Genomic DNA, 19,621 nt, shown 5'->3' on the forward strand with positions numbered 1-19,621 from the left:
GAAACAAAAATAGAGTTTCATGTAGAAGTATTTAGAAATAAAATGTCTCTATCTTAAAAGACTTAAGCAAGTCATAGATGACATGATTCATTATACTATTTCCTTCTTCTATATATTTAAAATCTTTTTCCTAATAATCTTACATTTAAACATTATGATCATTTGAATGATGTAGGCTCTTTGGAAATAGAACTCAACTTTTTTATTAATATTATATGTAGAATAAGAAAGTGAAATCTGTCAAATTTCCTCAAAGAACTAATGTCTGCACTGTTTTTGAATAAACACATAAATTGACCCAGCTGGTCTTAAAGCTTGAAACTTGTGTTTATCTTCTCTGAATTCCTTTCTCAGGAAACCAACCATCAGGACTCCCAAGGAACTGAAACTCACCAAATCACCACATCCAGACAATGAGACACCAGACCCCCTCCTAATTCCTGTTTTTCCTGCATATAGCTACATTTCTCTCACGCTATATAAACTGCCAATTTTAGTCAGTTGAGCAGACAGATTTGAGACGTATCTCCCATCTCCTCAGTTGCAACACCCAAATAAAGCTTTCTTCCCTGGCAATATTCTTTGTCTCAGTGACTGGCTTTCTGTGCATCAAGCAACAGGACATAAGCCAGAGTTCATGTTTCACAAATATTCATGCTAAATTAGCTTATCATATCTGTCCATACTTGGAACCAAAAATCTTGACACTTACATCACTTGTAATTATAGACAAATATTCTAACTCCACCACTTATTCTCCAACTTCAATTTATTTTGGACATGGGAAAAACTACATTGTCTGTTTTAACTCTCCTCTTAGTCTTGATGGCTGTCCCCAGGGACAAAGGAGAGAAGATGAGGAAACAGTGTCCACTGCCACTTTCATCTGCATCTAGTCCCATTAGATGAAATTAAGGAAGCAAATGTCTATCTTACACATTAATTGAAATATCATCCATAGTAAAAGCTGGCTTTACTATTTCCTATCTTAATTTTGCTTCCAGTAACCTTGAAGCAAAATTAACATTTTCATTTCCACCATGCTTACAATACAGCACCTCTTTAAAAGGTGAACACATCTTCATAAACACTATGAAAATAGTATGGATACACAAATTTAACAAGCATTATCTCAGCAACTACTGTATACTACAAAAGAAACTAAATATTATTTCCACCTCAAATTGCTAAAAAATTTAGTAGAGAAGACCAGATCCTGTACACACATTCTATCGTATAAGGTATTGTACCATTAAAGCCAGAAATGCATTACAAGTTGCTTAGAATGCTCATAGGAAGGACTACCATTTGCTGACTAGAGAAAAAAAAAAACAAACAAACAAAAAAAAAAAAAACAAGGAAGGCTTAAAGAGAGAGTTATTACTTAAATTGGGTTTTTAAGTAAAGCATTTGATTGGAAGAATTGTATGGTATCATGATCAGGCAACTAACATGATTAGTCATGTTAACATTATCTGGCATAAGTTAACTGGACACAGGAAAGATTGTCTTAAATATCGAATAAGGCCATATGTGCCTTATATCCTTCCATGAGAATCATGGCTCATCCAATAATTTATCCCAGTTATACCTGCATATTTTTTGTTTGTTTTCTGAGGTTTTTTGTTTGTTTTTGAGACAGGGTCCCACTGTCACCCTGGCTGGAGTGCAGTGGCACAATATCAGCTCACTGCAGCCCCGACCTCCCGAGCTCAAGCAATCCTCCCATCTCAGTCTCCCAAGTAGCTGGCACTACAGGTGCACCCCATCATGTCTGGCTAATTTTAGTAGTTTTTTGTACAGACGGGGTTTTTGCCATATTGCCCAGGCTGGTCTTAAACTCCTGAGATCATGGGTTCTGCCTGCCTCAGCCTCCTGAAGGGCTGGGATTACAGGTGTGCACCACCACACCTGGCCTCTACCTGTGTTTTTAAGTTTCAAGAGGAAAATCTATTTAGAGCCATAATTTTTATATTATCCAATTGTAAGGAGACATTAATTCTATACTTAATTTCAGCCACTGCTTTAACTAAATCTGGCTGTCAGTATTTATTTTATAGCCACAAGGTGAATATAAATAGCATTGATCTAAGTAGAGGAATGTAGATAACTATAAAATGCCCTTCTGGAATTGTCTTATACCATAGTCCTTGAAGAGCTTAAACTTCCCCACAAGCTGACTAATTCAGATGCAGCTAATAGAAAGCTTTCACTCTAAAGGAAGCATTGATAAACTTTAAATACTTGCTTTACCTTTGAGGCCATGCATCATCATTATAATGAACAAAATCAATAGATTACACTCGAATGTATCCTTCTTTCTATATAAACGTGAACTTGGTGCTACACCAGCCTAATAAATACAAAAGAACAGTAGAAATCAGGAAATTCCAAATTTCGTCCTGATGCCAACAGGTACTAATCTCATGACCTTCTCTGTATGATTTACTTCTATTATGAAGGCTGCTACTACTTCATCTCTAACTACTCATATCCCATACTCCCCTCCCCTGCCCCCACATTCCCCTAAATGCTGGTGTTCTGAGGAGTCTATCTTGTACTGTCTTAAGGTAATTTTTTTTTAATGTTGTGTAGATGTGTGAAGCAGGCTGAAAGAAAGACACTAACGAGTAGTGGTATTACAGCAGGCTGGAGAATATGTTATATCCAAAGGTATTCAAATTCATTTTGTTTTTAACTTTGTATAAGCATGCCAAAATTTATCTGTAGATGAATCTGGCCTTGCTATATATGTAACTTCACACTTGCTCAGGAAATTTCAGCCACTTGTTTTCAAATTCCCCTCATAAGCTAAACATAAAACTCTATTCTAGGCCACTCTCCTAAGCAACCAAACTAAATACTTAGCAGCCTACTAGAAATCTCCTCTTGAATATCCTTGAGCAAGTTTTTGGTATAAATGTTCTTGACTTTTAAAAATCTTTGTCTGAATCACTGCAGGCCTTCCAGACCTACAATTATATACAGATTTCTTGGCAGACCTGAATGTTTTCTTCCATTAAATCTTTGATGATTATATCTGATACATGTGCTTTGACTTGATCTCTGGGAAGACAGGACTTATGAATACACCTATGAATTCTGACCTTCATATTTATTAACTTTGTTCCCACATTTTTTTTACGTTTCCGGCATTCAAAGAGTACTTCTCAAACTTATTCTGAGGATTATTGATAAATAATTCACATTGTCAAATTTGTTAATTTCTCCAATGAGAATTTTGTTTCAGTGGTTTTCGTTTTGATGGTTTTAGTCTACTTTTTATAGATCATTGATTGGGCCTTTCTCTGGGGACAGTAAGCATATATTAAATGTTGTTTGTCTTTCTGCCTGACACATCTGAAGTAATACTATCTTAGAGAAAAATTTTCCTCTGTGTCTTTAATACTTACTTTACCGTTCCTGAATCTCTCATGGATTTCTCCATTGACTAGAATTTATTTTATTAGTCTTAAATGAAGAAAGGCCTATATAGTCTCAAGACTGGGAAGTAGTCTGATGGTACAGATGTTTTTTTCCCCAAGTATGTGCTGTCATATTTGTAACTACAGAAGTGACAATGATATAAAACATGTGGTCCCGTCACTGGTCAACAGTAGGGCAAGCATTTTCTTCAAGGTATGAATTTCATTGTCAATCCTCTAGATTATAGACCTACACAGGTCTGGGCTAAGGTTAGGGGTAGCAGGGAAAGCGTCTAAAAATGAAAGTATGAAAAAAAATAGAAAGTATGGGGAACAAAAATGGGGAAGTAAGTCTGGAATATTATGACGTGTTCTTAAACTATACTTAAGAACATTCCTTTTACAGTTGTGTGAAATGAAGCTTTAATATTAACTTAGATTTATTGGGAAAGAAAGTTTGAGTGATTACAATGTGTATGCGATATTGTAAGAGTCATGTCAGCTGCTATAAGTGTGTAAGAGCTGCACTCTGGGAACTTGCACTCTTAAGGAGGGACCTCAAGATAATAATTCACAAAGATTGGCTGTGCCTTCAAGAAGGAAAAACTTTCATTTCACTGCCAAACATTGTATGTTCCACTTACGAAAGTTTCTGGTAAAGTTTCTGCAGAGTATTAAAAACCAAAAAGAGAGTCAGTAATAAGTGATAAAGATCTTGGCAATGGAAAAAGATATATGAATATAATGTTTATAAATGTATATAATAATGTATCATAATTAAATGTATATTTAAAATTTATAATCATAAAATGAGATAATTTCAATAGCTCTTAAGAACATATTTGAGACCAATGTCTAAACTTAGATGATCGTATTAGAGCAGTGAAAGGAAATGATTGATGTGACTACTAGGAAATATTGGAAATGATCACTAATCCACTAGTCTTAGGAGTTGGAAAACTAATCATCTCCAGCGGAACTGGTGAAAAAGTTAAAAATAATAACCAGAGCCTCAGCATTTATAATCTTTTAGTTATACCTAGGAGGTATAACATTTAAAATAGAAACTTTATTTAGCACTTTGTTTTTGGGGGGGTATGGGGGAGAGGGAGTCTTGTTCTGTTACCCAAGCTGGAGCGCAGTGGCGTGACTGCAAGCTCCGCCTCCTGGGTTCACACTGTTCTGCCTCAGCCTCCCGAGTAGCCAAAATTTTTTTTTTAATTTTTTTTTTAGTAGAGACAGGGTTTCACCGTGTTAGCCAGGATGGTCTCAATCTCCTGACCTCATGATCTGCCCACCTCAGCCTCCCAAAAGTGCTGGGATTACAGATGTGAGCCACCGCGCCCGGCCAGCTCTTTTAAGTTAAATTTGTTCTAGGGTTATAATGTTATTTTGTATTTTGTATTTCTATATACATATTATATATGTATATTTTTATACATTATGCATATTATACATATATATTTTTATATAAGTATACATATATATGTATATGTATATATTTTATATTTTGAATTTCTATGTAGTGAACTGCAACCTAACTTAGTATGTTAACAAACTGCAACCTACTTTTAAAGTATATTCTTGTAACTAATAGCTGAGCTTCAGCTAATCATAGCAGCTGAGTTTCAGCCAATCACAGGCTGCCCAGTGATCAGATTATATCCACAGAGGGCATATGCTACATCATGCCCAAGTAAGGTAAATGTCCAGCTATAACCAATCAAGCTGTTTCTGTACATCACTTCCTTTGTCTGTCTATAAATACTGCCTGGGTGGGGCTCTCTCCTAGTTTTGATTACTGCTTGATTCACGAATCATTCTTTATACAAATAAACTTGGGTAAATTTAATTTCTCCATAATTTATTTCAACAGCCCTCAGATATTAATCCCCATTGAAACATACTGAGGATTAAATTTATTAATAATGTTATCTCAGCAGTTAGTATGCCAATTAGCCGCATTGTTTTATTAGATAGTTGATGTAGATATATGAGATTGTAAAAGTACATTTTATACTCTCAAATGACACATTTTTAATGAGGAATATGACATTGTAGAATTTGAACAATAAAAATACATAGCTAAACTAGTATGTAGAAAAGTGAGAGCCAAGAACAGTGATAGTAGCCAAATTCAAACAAAAACAATGTGATGACATTATGATTTGTGAACACCTAGTATATAAAATACCAAGCAATGCATATATAAAGTTGTAAATAAAAGATCCAATTAAATCTACCCCCTATTGCAAAACTTTTGGTGAGGGTGAGTAAATTTCATCATCCGTAGGAGTTTAACTTCATGAGACAGGTAACAATCTTTTTAAAAAAATGTAAACACTGAAAATCGTTAACTAGAATATCAAAGTGCAACATGTACTTACAGTTCTTAACTTTCACTGTAAGATAGTAAATATTTCTATTGCAGAAAACAATTTGATCATTAGTTATCAAAATACATTAGAAGATATTAGAAAAATCTCAGTACAGAACCTAATTTTATATTCATTTTACTATAAAAGAATTATCTCCCACAAAGGGTTTGATTATATTTAAAAGATAACAGTCACTCAGATGAATGAGTGGAGTGTTTGCACTAACTTTAACATGTCAAGAAGAACAAATTCAAGATATGTGCAGAAACTGTTAATTAATGACCACCTTCTCAACTACTATCCTCTCCCTTCTCTCTTTAGTAATATAACTCTACGTGTTAGTTGGGTATATACACATGGGTCAAGGGTTGGGGGAAAAAAGTACTCCATATCATCTTGCAACCATTCGAGGCTGGTCACTAAGTTGTTGACAATGGGCACAGATAGAAGTGATGTATGCAAACTCTAAGACATGCCCCTAAAGGCAAAGGGTGTGGCTCCCATCGTCACTTGCCTCTCTCCTCTAATCTAGAACACCAAAAGAATCATGGATATTGGAACATCGATCTTGGAGCACAACATGGAGCAGCTACAATGTGGAAAGTAGAGAATGGGGAGAAGAACCTGGAAGCCTGGAAAGACAGGGAGTTGCCATATTAGCCAATGTATCCAGAACGTTCCTAGAGAGGAATCAACTTCTGTCTAATTTTGGCCATTTTTACTTTAGTCATCTCTCAAACAGACTAACTGATATACTAATAAATACAACATAATTCATTTTGATTCAATGTTTAAGATCTTATAAGAGCATTAGCAATACATTCTAAAGCACTTTGAGCTTGTCCAATGAAAAATTTTTAGTATACAATAAATTATCATATAGTTCTTTACAAATTCTGAGAAAAATTCACATGAAATATTCCAGATACAGAAAACTGAATTATGTCACAAGGATTAACTTTGTATTTCACATTCAGGTTGATTTGACATGATAATTTATTGGTATTTTTATTTTATAAAGCCTTCTACAAGTAAAATTATATTTCCTCATGTAATTCCTTCCATGCTTTCTCTTAACAAATTATATTCTTGCTTTACGTGAGCAATGACAGCCATAAATATGGCCAAATGCAATAAATATTTACATAGTGCTTACATATATCAGCAATATTCAGATTTGTTTGTGTAAAATAATATTTTACCCAGTATTAAGAAATGCACATTAATGTACAGATTTCACAGATATGTAAACAACCTCACTTTGGCTCAGAAACTTTTACAAGTCAATGAGCCTGAAAAAACGTGGGCTTCCCATGTTGGGGGCAAAATCTGAATACTGGAAGACAAGTAATCAAAACGGTGAAAAACTATTTCAATGTGTTAGATTATCTTTTAATATAATGCTGAGCAGCCTATGAGGAAATAATGTCTCTGTACATTAATGGTGGTAGAACTTGGTCCGGTCCTTTTTGTAAGTGACATTACACTATGTATCAAAATTCATTAAAATGTCAAAAATTCCCACTTTTGGGAATCTATCCTAAAAATAAGTTTAAAACGTTGAAGAAAAATGTTTATGTGTAAAGATGTATTGATATTCATGTGAATACTCACAAAGGAAAATTAACCTCCAAGATAGAAGTGGGGTTAATTGAATCGTGTTATATCAACTCAAAAGAATGATCCAACTATTTCACAAGATAAAAAATGATTATGCCACTTAATAACTTGTGTACTTAAAGAATCATGCAGGGCTGGCTGCGGTGGCTCATGCCTGTAATCCCAGCACTTTGGGAGGTTGAGGCGGGCAGATCACGACGTCAGGAGATCGAGACCATCCTGGCTAACACAGTGAAACCCCGTCTCTACTAAAAATACAAAAAATTAGCTGGGTGTGGTGGCGGGCGCCTGTAGTCCCAGCCACCTGGGAGACTGAGGCAGGACAATGGGGTGAACCTGGGAGGCGGAGCTTGCAGTGAGCCGAGATCGCGCCACTGTACTCCAGGCTGGGCGACACAGTGAGACTCTGTCTCAAAAAACAAACAAACAAAAAACAAAACAACAACAACAAAAAAAAGAATCATGCAAATAAAAAAACATATATGTTCATGAGAAAATCTTAAAAATGTACCAAAAAAACAACATGCTTATAGTAGGGTAAGAGTAATGAATGTCATTTTCTTCCCTCCTTTTGACTATTACATTCTATAATGTGATCATATTCTTTATCCATTTAAGTATATTCTTTATATATAAGTATATATTTTCATTAGAATCTAAGAATATCCAGAACTGAAATGAACTTTATGGATCACCTATTCATCTGTATCATGTCTTAGATGAGAGAATAACAGTTCAAATTTTGATAGCCCTAGGGTGACTATAATTTTAGGGCTGGATTAGGGCATGAATTATTCTGATTCCTATTGTAGTTCACTTTGCACGAAACAACACTGTTTGCGAATTATTCTGATAATGTTATTGTTTGTATATAAAGAAATTGAGTTTTCTCCAAATGCTGACCATCACTTTTTTAAGTTTTAAATTTAAATGTGCACATTTTACTATTTATGCGGCTTTGATTTAATTTGCTAAATTTCACCTCATGGCAGAAGAGAGAGACAGAATCCTTTTCATAAGCATAAATATATAACCCACAGTAGTATTAGATACTATTTTTTTAGATGAGCAAATGGAAAAAACAGGGCAAGTTTAATAAGTTCACTTACAAATTTTTTTTCTCTCTCAAGAGAGTTTGATTTTAATATTTCAATGAACATCAGTGAAGGCAAACTATGTAACCATATTAGAACAACTCAAGTATTACAAATAGTAACACGTGCACTTTTCCACTTGTAGTGGACATATATGCTTAAATGGGCAACTTTGATGCATTGATTGAAACTGGAGTGATAGTTACTACAAAGTCATATTGACATTTTACATATAATTGTTAAAATCTTGAACAAAGGAAAATGACCACTTTCAATGTAAAATAAAAATTATTTTCTAAATAATGAGCAAACCTAAATAAAACTGTTTGACATATAAATGTAACTTAATTAGTTTAGAGAAAAAAAATACGTATTTGAAGTATTGGTTTCAGTATCTTCATGCAATCCTTAATTGGAGGATTGCATGTCAATGCCATTCACTTTATTATAAGTCTTTGTCATTGCTTTACAAATTAAATATTAAATAAATGTTGCAATTTATGTACCAGGAAGGTTGACGAAGATTTTGTGTATATTTCTAAATAAGTTTAAAAATATCAAGTGCTAGTTATAATGGTGAAACTAAACATCTCTTCAAAAATGGTATTTATTTTGATATCAATAAACCATTAAAACATTTTGTTTTAGTTGACAGTTTGTACTTTATAAGCCTCCTACGTCATTAAAATAATATATACAATCATGATAAGAGGAAAGATGTCACTAGAATACCACCTATGTCTAGAGGAAAAAAATATACTTTTCAAAACACTCTTAGCTCTTCAACTATAAATTGGAGAAAATAAAACCTTCTTCATTCACAGTATTGTTGTAGGAACTAAGTAAAGTATGTTGTATAAAGTGGTTAGTAGTATGGTTTGAGATGGTGGTGGTATAATTTGTTATAATTTGGGAAACTGTGACATTATCAAGCCATTACATGTTTTCTCATTTTTTGAAGACCAGATAGACTTGTTTTATATATTTTTTCATTTTCTTCTTTTAAATAGCTGGAAGAAAATACCATATAATAGTATATAAATACAATTATTTGGATTCGGATGAGAAATGTGTGAAACACATGCAACACTTTTATTATATTTGTTTGCTATGTTTACTAAAATACCCCAAGCTCTTAAAATAACTAAAATATAGGATGACCTTAACAAATATTTTGTCTTAAAAAATAAGTATACATAGGCATTTTTTGATTTAAGAGTCAAACACAAGAATTTTAAAAAAAATAAGTGTAACTTTTATTAGATAACTTTGAAAACGTTTTCACCATAACTAAGTAATAAAACATGTCCTCAATGTCTGTCCAAATGTAGCAATATTAGAAGTAACTGATTAGCACTAAAATAATCCATGTTTCAAGTTATTTAAATATGCACATTAGAGTCATTTATTTAAAAAGTCATATAGAGCAACTACTTTGTTTCAGACTGTACAAGCAGGGCAGGTTGTTGCACAGCTTCTGGGGTGTCATTCATATTGCAGTTGAAGTAAATGGTTATCCCTGGTGTGCAAAGTTCAAGTCAAAGCAGATAGGCGTGGTAACCCTGGTGACAGGAGCCAGGACACATAGATAGATGGGATTTGATAGCTCTTTTCAGTATTGCTAATGGAGTCCAGAGTATCACAGTTGGTACAGTGGACTGTGGTCTGGAAACAGTGCAGTGAGGGTTCAGATCCAGAGACACACATGGAATTTTTACTTAGGAAGATGTCAAGAATAAGTTGTTAAAAATCACAAAAGTTCTTCATTATCTTGTATCTAACCAGTATTTTGCTCATGCAATCTAACATTGTCTTAAAAACTAAACCTGCTACCTCAATTTATTCTATAAGACCAATCATTTTACTATAATTAATTTTCTTGGAATTTAATGTAAAATATTTAATACTTACATCGAGATCATCCTTTGCATTGTAGTAGACAACTTCATTGCTCTACAAAAAAAAGAGAATGCTTTATTGATTTTAATAAAAACAATACTGTATCAAATATTGAATACATTTTGTGCATATTTAAAATAAACTCCTTGTAACCTTTCTTTCACGATATATTCCACAATGATCCATAAAGATTAGCCACTATTTTTCTAAGAACATATTAAAACAGTTTATCAGTGATGTTACATCTTGCATTGGGAAAAAGATTCCAGTGTACGTCTGAGACCCATTTGTCAAGAAAAAATAAGTGAAAAATTCGTAAGTAAAATAAATTATACATGAACACATATATACACCAATATATTAATACACAATGAACAGGATAATTCAAGAAGCATGTAAGATACATGTCTTAATACTTTGTTGAAGCCATGATTTTTATATACATATACACACATAGAGTGTTGCAATGATTCTTGTGGAAATGTGCATCTATACAATATTGGCAGAAATTTACTCATGAGAGTCAGATAAGAAATGATGAGCACCTGGGAATTCAGATAGTAAAAAATACCACATCGTCTCACACTAACACTCGCATATTCTAGCAAAGTGGTGAATTAGCATTGGTTTTCTAGCAAGAGTAAATATATATGGATGACTCTGCTAGCCATCAGTGTTCCTGATTATTAAATACAATAAATATAAATTAGGGCTATAAACTATGTTACAAAGGAAAAATGGAAATGGATTAATAAAATGACTGTCAGGAATTTAAAACTACTATTCTGTGTGTCTCTGAGGCTAGTTCTATGCAGTGTAAAAATAATTCACTTATACTGATTTCTGTCTTATTCCAAACTGATTGAAGATATAGTTCATCTTCCATGTCTTCAAGTAGTAAACTCACTACGATATGAACACATATTTTTCTCTGCCTCTTAAACATCCAAACACATAGATGCTGTAAAATTTTATTAAAAGCATATAATACACAATTTTTAAAACAGAAATTACTTGGGAAAAGTTCACTAAATTAGTGCTTCTCAAAGTGTAGTCCCTTTCCCCCTCCCCCGCAAAAATCACTACTTCTTCAAGATATTAATGGTTGTTATGCAGGCAAAAGCATTCCATGATCATATGACTTTAGAAAATAATAAAGTTAAAATTGTCTCTTTCCGGCAGAACTTCACAGAGACAATGTATGACTGTACATTATACATCTCCAAAAGGAAAATACATTGTGTTTTCTCAGTGTATTTATCACAGAAATCTGCCTCTTCTTGTTTGAGAAACATACCACAAGACTGAAACTCTATAAAATATAGAGGTCTCTATGAAGACCAAACAAACCAAAAATGATATAAATATCAGAACATATGATTCATAATAGAAACTGAAACCGATGAGTTTGAATTTCATTTAGAATAACTAAAAGTTTTACATTATTTTACATTATTTAATTGATTTCCAAAAGAATTATTTAGTAGCTAAAATTTTTAACATGCATAAAAATTCTAATTCCTGAAACATTTTTTATAGCATTAGTTTCATAACAGTTAAAATAAAAAGCAGAGCTCATCACATGTACAAAGCAAGACAATCTTCTGAATCCACCTGAGACCCAAACCTAATTACTAGTTTATTGATCCTGCTTGTACCTCTGCAGTTTATACTTAGGAGACAATTTTCAATTTAAAATGTGGATTCTACGAAAAGTTAAAGCACTGAATAAGTTCATCTTCATTTTAGACTTTATTTTCTGCCATCTGCTTGTTTATATTAACGGAATGGGAACATGCAGAAAACAAGGTGAGGCTGCATTGAATTTCAAGCAGCTCAACATCGTCATTTTCAACAGATGCTCACTAATATCTATATGCACACACCGTTGTGCCAAGAAAGGCAAAAAATAAGTCAAACCTATCAACTCCTACTCTTTTGGTAAAATAATGGATACAGATCAGCTGTATAAAACAACCTATGTATGTAGGATTACACTTGGTCCATGGTATCAGAATTAATGGTTGGTAAATGTATTTCCTAGTAATAAAATATAAATAATCATTATTGATTAAGGCTAAGATTAAGAGTATTTCACCTAGTGTCAGAAGGGTTACAAGTATGATTTTTTTAGAATTGCCAGTGATATAGAGCTAAGTGTGATATAAACTAGAAGTAGTACAGTTCCGTTAAAAAGAGCTATGCATGAAACTAAAATTAAGTAAAATTAAGAATTAAAAAAAAAAAAAGAATATTGGGAAGTGAGCAAGAGGATGGCGAATAGGACAGCTCCAGTCTCCAGCTCCAAGCGCCAGCGACACACAGAACTGAGTGATTTCTGCATTTTCAGCTGGGATGCCTGGAGTTCATCTCACTGGGGAGATGCGGACTGATCTGTGCTGGTCAGCTGCTGCAGCCGACCAGCGAGGCTGGAGGCAAGTGAGGCATGCAGCCTCACCTGGGAGGCATGAGGGGAGGAATCCCTTTTCCTAGCCAGGAGACTGGGACACACAGCACCTGGAAAATCTGGTAACTCCACCCCAATATTGCCTTTTAGAAACAGAGCAGGCACACCAGGAGATCATATCCCACACCTGGCGGGAGGGTCCCGCCCGCGGAGCCTCCCTCATTGCTAGCTGGCAGTCTGTGATCTACCAGCAAGGCGGCAGCCAGGCCTACAGGGAGAGCCCGCCAAGTACTGAGGGAGCTTAAGTAGGTAAACAAAGCTGCTGGGGAAGCTCCAACTGGAGGTGGAGCTCACAGCAGCTCAAAGAAACTGCCTGTCTCTGCTTGGGCGTCTCCACCTCTGGGGACAGGGCACAGCTACAGCAACAGCAACAACAGCAACAAAGCGAAACCTCTGCGGGCCTGGAAGCAGTGACTCTGTCTACGGCGGCTTTGAAGAGGCAGTGGATCTCCCCAGCACGGGAGGCTGAGATCTGAGGAACGGACAGACTGCCTGCTCAGAGTGGGTCCCTGACCCCTGGGTAGCCTAACTGGAGACATCCCCACTGGGGCAGTCTGACACACACACCTCACAGGGTGGGAGTGCACACCCCTGAGAGGGGCTTTTAAAGCAAGAATCTGAGACAGGTACACTCGCTGTTCCGATATTCTATCTTCTGCAGCCTGCTGCTGATACCCAGACAGAGCAGGGTCTGGGTGGACCTCAGAAGCCAATCTCCAACAGACCTACGGCTGGGGTCCTGACTGTTAGAGGAGAGCTATCCAAGGCAGGAAGGGACACTTACCACTAAAACCCCATCAAGTACATCCACCATCATCAAGACCAAGAGGCAGATCACAAGATGGGAAAAAGGCAGGCAGAAAAGCTGGAAATTCAAAATAAGAGCACATCTCAGCCAAAGGAATGCGAAAGCTCCTTCGCCAACAATGGATCAAACCTGGACGAGAGAATGGCTTTGTGCTTGAGATGAGAAGAAGGCTTCTGAAGTCCATCAAATTTCTCAAGAGCTAAAGGAGGAATTCACATTACCCAAGCATAAAAGAAACTAAAATCTTGAAAAGAGTGGAAGAATTGGCCGGCTAGAGTAATTAATGCAGAGAAGGTCCTAAACAGAATGAAAGAGATGAAAAGCAGCACAGAAATCGTGAACCGATACAAACTAATAACCGGCCTCGACAACTGGAAGAAAAATGCATCAAAAGCGATTGAGATCAAATGAATAAAATAGAAAGAGAAGAGAAACCAAAAGAAAAAGAAGAAAAAGAAATGAACAAAGCCACAAGAAGTATAGGATTATATAAAAAGACCAAATCTACATCTGATTAAATTGCCTAAGAAAGTGAAAGAGGAGAAAATGGAACCAAGTTAGAAGAAACACTCTTCAGGATATCATCCAGGAGAACTTAACCCTAAGTAGGACAGAGCCAACATTCAAATCCAGAGGAAATACAGAAGGCATACAAAGATACTCCTCCGGAAAAGAACTAACTCAAGACCTTACATAATTACCAGGTCACCTTAAAGAAGTTAGAATGAAGAAGAGAAAAATCACCAAAGGGCAGCCAGAGAAAGGTCAGGTTACCCACAAAGGGGAAGCCCATCAGACTCACAGCAGATCTCTCAGCAGAAACTCTACAAACCAGAAGAGTGGGGGCCAATGGTCCAGCATTCTTAAAGAAAAGAATTTTAAACCAAATTTCATATCCAGCCAAACTAAAGTTTCATAAGTGAAGGAGAAATAAAATCCTTTACAGATAAGCAAATCTTGAGATTTATCACCACTAGGCCTGCCCACAGAGACCCTGAAGGAAGCACTCAACATGGGAAAGGAACAGCCAGTACCAGCCATTGCAAAACATGCCAAAATAAAGAGACCATCGAGGCTAGGAAGAGAGCTGCATCAACTAGCAGGCAAAATGCTTCAGTTAATATCCATAACAAGCAGGATCAGTTCACACACCAACAATCTGTATAAAATGTAAAATGGACTAAAATGCTCCAGTAGAAAAGACACAGACTGGCAAGAGCTGGATAAAGAAGTCAAGACCCATCAGTCTGCTGTATTCAGGAGACCCATCACGCAGAGAGACATACATAGAGCTCAAAATAAAGGGATGGAGGAAAGGTTACAAGCAAATGGAGAACAAAAAGAGTGCAATCCTAGTCTCTGATAAAACAGACTTTAAACCATCAAAGATCAAAGAGACAAAGAAGGCCATTACACATAATGAGTCAAAGGGATCAATTCAACAGGAAAGGCTAACTATCCTAAATATATATATGCACCCAATACAGGAACTTAGATTCCATAAAGCAAGTCCTTAGAGAGACTTACAAAGAGACTTAGGCTCCCAGCCCTGGCTGTAATGGGAGACTGGCCTCCACTATCAATATTAAGACAGATCAACAGCAAGACAGAAAGTTAACAAGGATATTCAGGGTGGAACTCATCTCTGCAGCAAGCCAGACCCTAATAGACATCTATAGAACTCTCACACAAATCAACAAGATATACATTCTTTACTCAGCACCATTGTGCCTCCAAGGTGGCCACTGGTGGAAGTAAGCACTCCTCAGCAAATGTGCAAGAACAGAAATTATAACAGAGCTGTCTCTCAGACCACGAAAGTGCAATCCAGAGCTAGAACTCAGGACTAAGGAAACTCCAATCCAAACCCGCTCAACTGCATGAGAGCTAGACAGCCTCCTAGATTACAGCTACTGGGTACATCCCACAGAAATGAGAGCAGAAATAAAGATATTCTTTTGAAACCAATGGGAACTAAAGATACAACATACCCAGAATCTCACAGGACACATTTAAAGCAGTGTGAAATTTATAGCACTAAATTACACAGAAGCAGGAAAGATCTAAAAGATTGACACTCTAACATACATGATTAAAGGACTAGTAGAGAAGCAAAGACGACACATTCAAAGCTAGCAGAAGGCAAAGAAATAACTAAGATCAAGAGCAGAACTAGAAGGGAGATAGAACACAAAAATCCCTCCAAAATCAAAGTAAGATCCAAGGAGTTGGTTTTTGAGAAAAGATCAACAAAATTGGCAGACCACTAGCAAGACTAATAAAGAAGAAAGAGGAAAGAAGAATCAAATCAGCGCAATTAAAAGGAAATGATAAAGAGGATATCACCACCAGCCCCACAGAGGAAATACAAACTACCATCAGAGAATGCTATAAACATCTCTATGCAAATAAACTGGAAAACCTAGAAAGAAATGGGATGAATTTCTAGTTGCCACTCTTCAAGACTGCCAGGAAAGAAGTTAGATCCTAAGATAGACCAATAAGTAGGCTCTAGAATTAGAGAGCTAATTAATAGCCTACCAACCAAAAGTCCAGGACCAGATGGGATTCTGGCTGAATTCTACCAGAGGTATAAGGAGGAGTTAGGTACCATTCCTTCACAAGAACTATTCCAATCAATGAAAAGAGAATCCTCCTAACTCTCATTTATAGGGCCAACATCATCACAAATTACAAAGCTGGCAGAGGCTTTAAAAGAAATTTTAGACCAATATCCCTAGTAGACATCGTGCAAAAATCCTCAATAAAATACTGTAAAACCGGATTCAACAACACATCAAAAGCTTATCCACCACGGTCAAGTGGGCTTCATCCCCTAGGATGCAAGGCTAGTTCAACGATGCCGTCAATAGAAGCATAATCCAGCATATAAACAGAGACCAAAGACAAGAACCATGATTATCTCAGCTGGGTGCAGAAAGAACTTTGACAAGGAATTCAACAGCCCTTCATGCTAAAACGCTCAATAAATTCAGTATTGATGGAATGTACCTCAAATAATGGAGCTATTTATGACAGAGCTACAGCCAATATCATGCTAGATAGGCAAAACTGGAAAAATTCCCTTTGAAAACTGGCACAAGACAGGATGCCCTCTCCTCCACCCTCCCTGGCTTCAGCATGGTGTTGGAAGTTCCTGGCTAGGGCAATTAGGCCAAGAGAAATCAGAAATTCAGTTAGGAAAGGAAGAAGTCAAATTGTCCCTATTTGCAGATGACATGGTGTATATTTAGAAAACCCACATTGTAAGCCAAGAATCCTGTAAGCTGATAAACCCAGCTTCCAGCAAAGGAAGTCTCAGGATACAAAATTAATGTACAAGAAATCACAAGCATTCTTATACACCAATAACAGACAAACACAGAGGCCAAATCCTTGAATGAACTTCCATTCACAAGAATTTATTCAAAGAGAATCAAATTACCTAGGAATCCAACACAAAGGGATGTAAGGACCTCTTCAAGGCTACAAACCACTGCTCAGTAGAATAAAGAGACACAAACAAATGGAAGAACATACCATGTACTCCTTGGATAGGAAGAATCAATATCGTGAAAGTAAGCCCATACTACTTAAAAGGTAATTTTATAGATTCAATGCCATTACATCAAGCTACCCACTTAGGTTTCTTCACAGAATTGGAAAAACTGCTTTTAAAAGTTCCATATGGAACCAAAAGAGCCCGCATTACTTAAGACAATCCCTAAGTCAAAGAACAACAGAAGCTGGAGGCATCCAGCTACCTGACTTCAAACTATACACTAGGGCTACAGTAACCAAGGCTGTAGCATGGTACTGGTACCAAAGAGCAAGAGATATAGACCAATGGAGACAGAACAGAGCCCTCAAATAATACCACACATCTACAGCCATCTGATCTTTGCAGCAAACCCACAGCCAAAGGAAACAAAGAAATGGGGAAAAGATTCCCTATTTAATAGGCGTGCTGGGAAAAGATTGGCTTTAATACATAAGTAGAAAGCTGAAACTGGGTCCTTTCCTTGCTCTGTATAGAAAATTCAGGCCAAGATGGATTAGAGACTTAAAATGTTAGACCTAATACCACTTAAAATCCTAGAGAGAAACCTAGGTAGTACCATTCCAGGACACACAGGCATGGGCAAGACTTCATGTCCTAAAACACCAAAAGCAATGGCAGCAAAAGCTAAAATTGACAAATGGGATCCTAATTAAACTAAGAGCTTCTGCACAATGAGCTACCATCCAGAGTGGGCAAGGCATCCTGCAGAATGGGAGAGAAATTTTGCAATCCTACTCTCATCTAACAAAGGCTAATATCCAGAACCTACAAAGAACTCAAACAAATTTACAAAGAAAAAACAAACAACCCCACCACCATCAAAAAGTAGGCAAAAGGATATGAAGAGACATTTCTCAAAGAGACATTCCTTACAGCCAACAGACACATGAAAAATGCTCAGCATCATCCCACTGGCCATCAGAGGAAATGCAAATCAAAGACCACAATGAGATACCATCTCACCCAGTTAGAATGGCGATCATTAAAAGTCAAGAACAACAGATTGCTGCAGAGGATGTGGAAATAGGAACACTTTACACTGTTGGTAGGATTGTAAAACTAGTTCAACCATTATAGGAAACAGTAGCGATTCCTCAGGATCTAGAACTAGATGTACCATATATTGTCATCCCATTACTAGGGATATACCCAAAGGATTATAAATTATACTGCTCTAAAGACACATGCACACGTATGTGTATTTGCTTACTATTCTAATAACAAGACTTGGAATCAACCCAAATGTCCATCAGTAGATTGGATTAAGAAAATGTGGCACATATACACCATGGGGGCCTATGCAGCCATAAAAGGATGAGTTTGCACGTCCTTTGGGATAGCGTTCAGCTAGAGCCATCATTCTTAGCAAACTATCCACAGAACAGAAAACCAAACACACATGTATTTCTCCTTAGGTAGGAACTGAACAATGAGATCCACTTGGACTCAGGAAGGGAACATCCCACTGGGCCTATCCTTAGGGAGGGGAGGGGGGAGGGATTGCATTGGGAGTTATACCTGATGTAAATGACGAGTTGATGGGTGCAGCACACCAACATGGCACAAGTATACATATGTAACAAACCTGCACGTTATGCACATGTACCCTACAACTTAAAGTATAATAATAATAAATAAATTTTTAAAAAAAGAAAAAAAAAAAAAGAATTAAAAATATCTAAGTTTATTTGAGAATTTCCAAATGGTTTTTTTAACCTTTTTTTTGTGTACAACATTCTACAAAACTTGTTACTTATCTCTTCTTTCAGAAACTATATTATGAGGATCCATGGTATAATGATGAGCACTCTCAACTCTGAAACTCTATGTTGCTTTTAAAGCTGTAATTGTAAAGGTGCATTGCAAACTTTACTTAAGTATTATGAATTTGTACAAGACTTTCTGGATTCTGAATTGCATATAATTCCAAATGCCGAGTTTTTAAGTAAACTGAAGAAACAAATATATATTAGTCATAAAGTTATATTGCATGTCAAACATCCATATTCAACCATACTCATCCATAAGCCTTTCTTATAACTAAGTATTTGACATTTCATTTTTTTTTTTTCTTTTGAGATGGAGTCTCACTCTATCACCCAGGCTGGAGTTCAATGGCACGATCTCGGCTCACTGCAAATTCTGCCTCCCGGGTTCAAGCAATTCTCCTGCCTCAGCCTCCCAAATAGCTGGGATTGCAGGCATTTGCCAACACACCTGGCTATTATTATTATTATTATTAGAGATCGTGTTTTATCATGTTGATCAGGCTGGTCTCGAACCCCTCACCTCAAGTGATCGGCGCACCTCGGCCACCCAAAGTGTAGGGATTACAGGCATGAGCCACCGTGCCTGGACTTGACATTTC

At 36.3% G+C, this 19,621-nt stretch overlaps 1 protein-coding gene across 11 annotated transcripts in view; it reads right to left on the minus strand.

The window, feature by feature from the left end:
• CACNA2D1 (calcium voltage-gated channel auxiliary subunit alpha2delta 1) overlaps nucleotides 1-19,621 on the minus strand; it is a 506,034-nt gene that overhangs the window by 180,685 nt on the left and 305,728 nt on the right. For all 11 annotated transcript variants that reach the window (XM_021936120.2, XM_021936123.2, XM_021936118.2 and 8 more), the window contains one exon: nucleotides 10,429-10,470. In XM_021936120.2, coding sequence (XP_021791812.1) covers nucleotides 10,429-10,470 — 42 coding nt within the window. The remainder of the gene's footprint in view (nucleotides 1-10,428; nucleotides 10,471-19,621) is intronic.

Source organism: Papio anubis, chromosome 4 (assembly GCF_008728515.1).
Source record: "Papio anubis isolate 15944 chromosome 4, Panubis1.0, whole genome shotgun sequence".
NCBI classification, from domain to species: domain Eukaryota; kingdom Metazoa; phylum Chordata; class Mammalia; order Primates; family Cercopithecidae; genus Papio; species Papio anubis.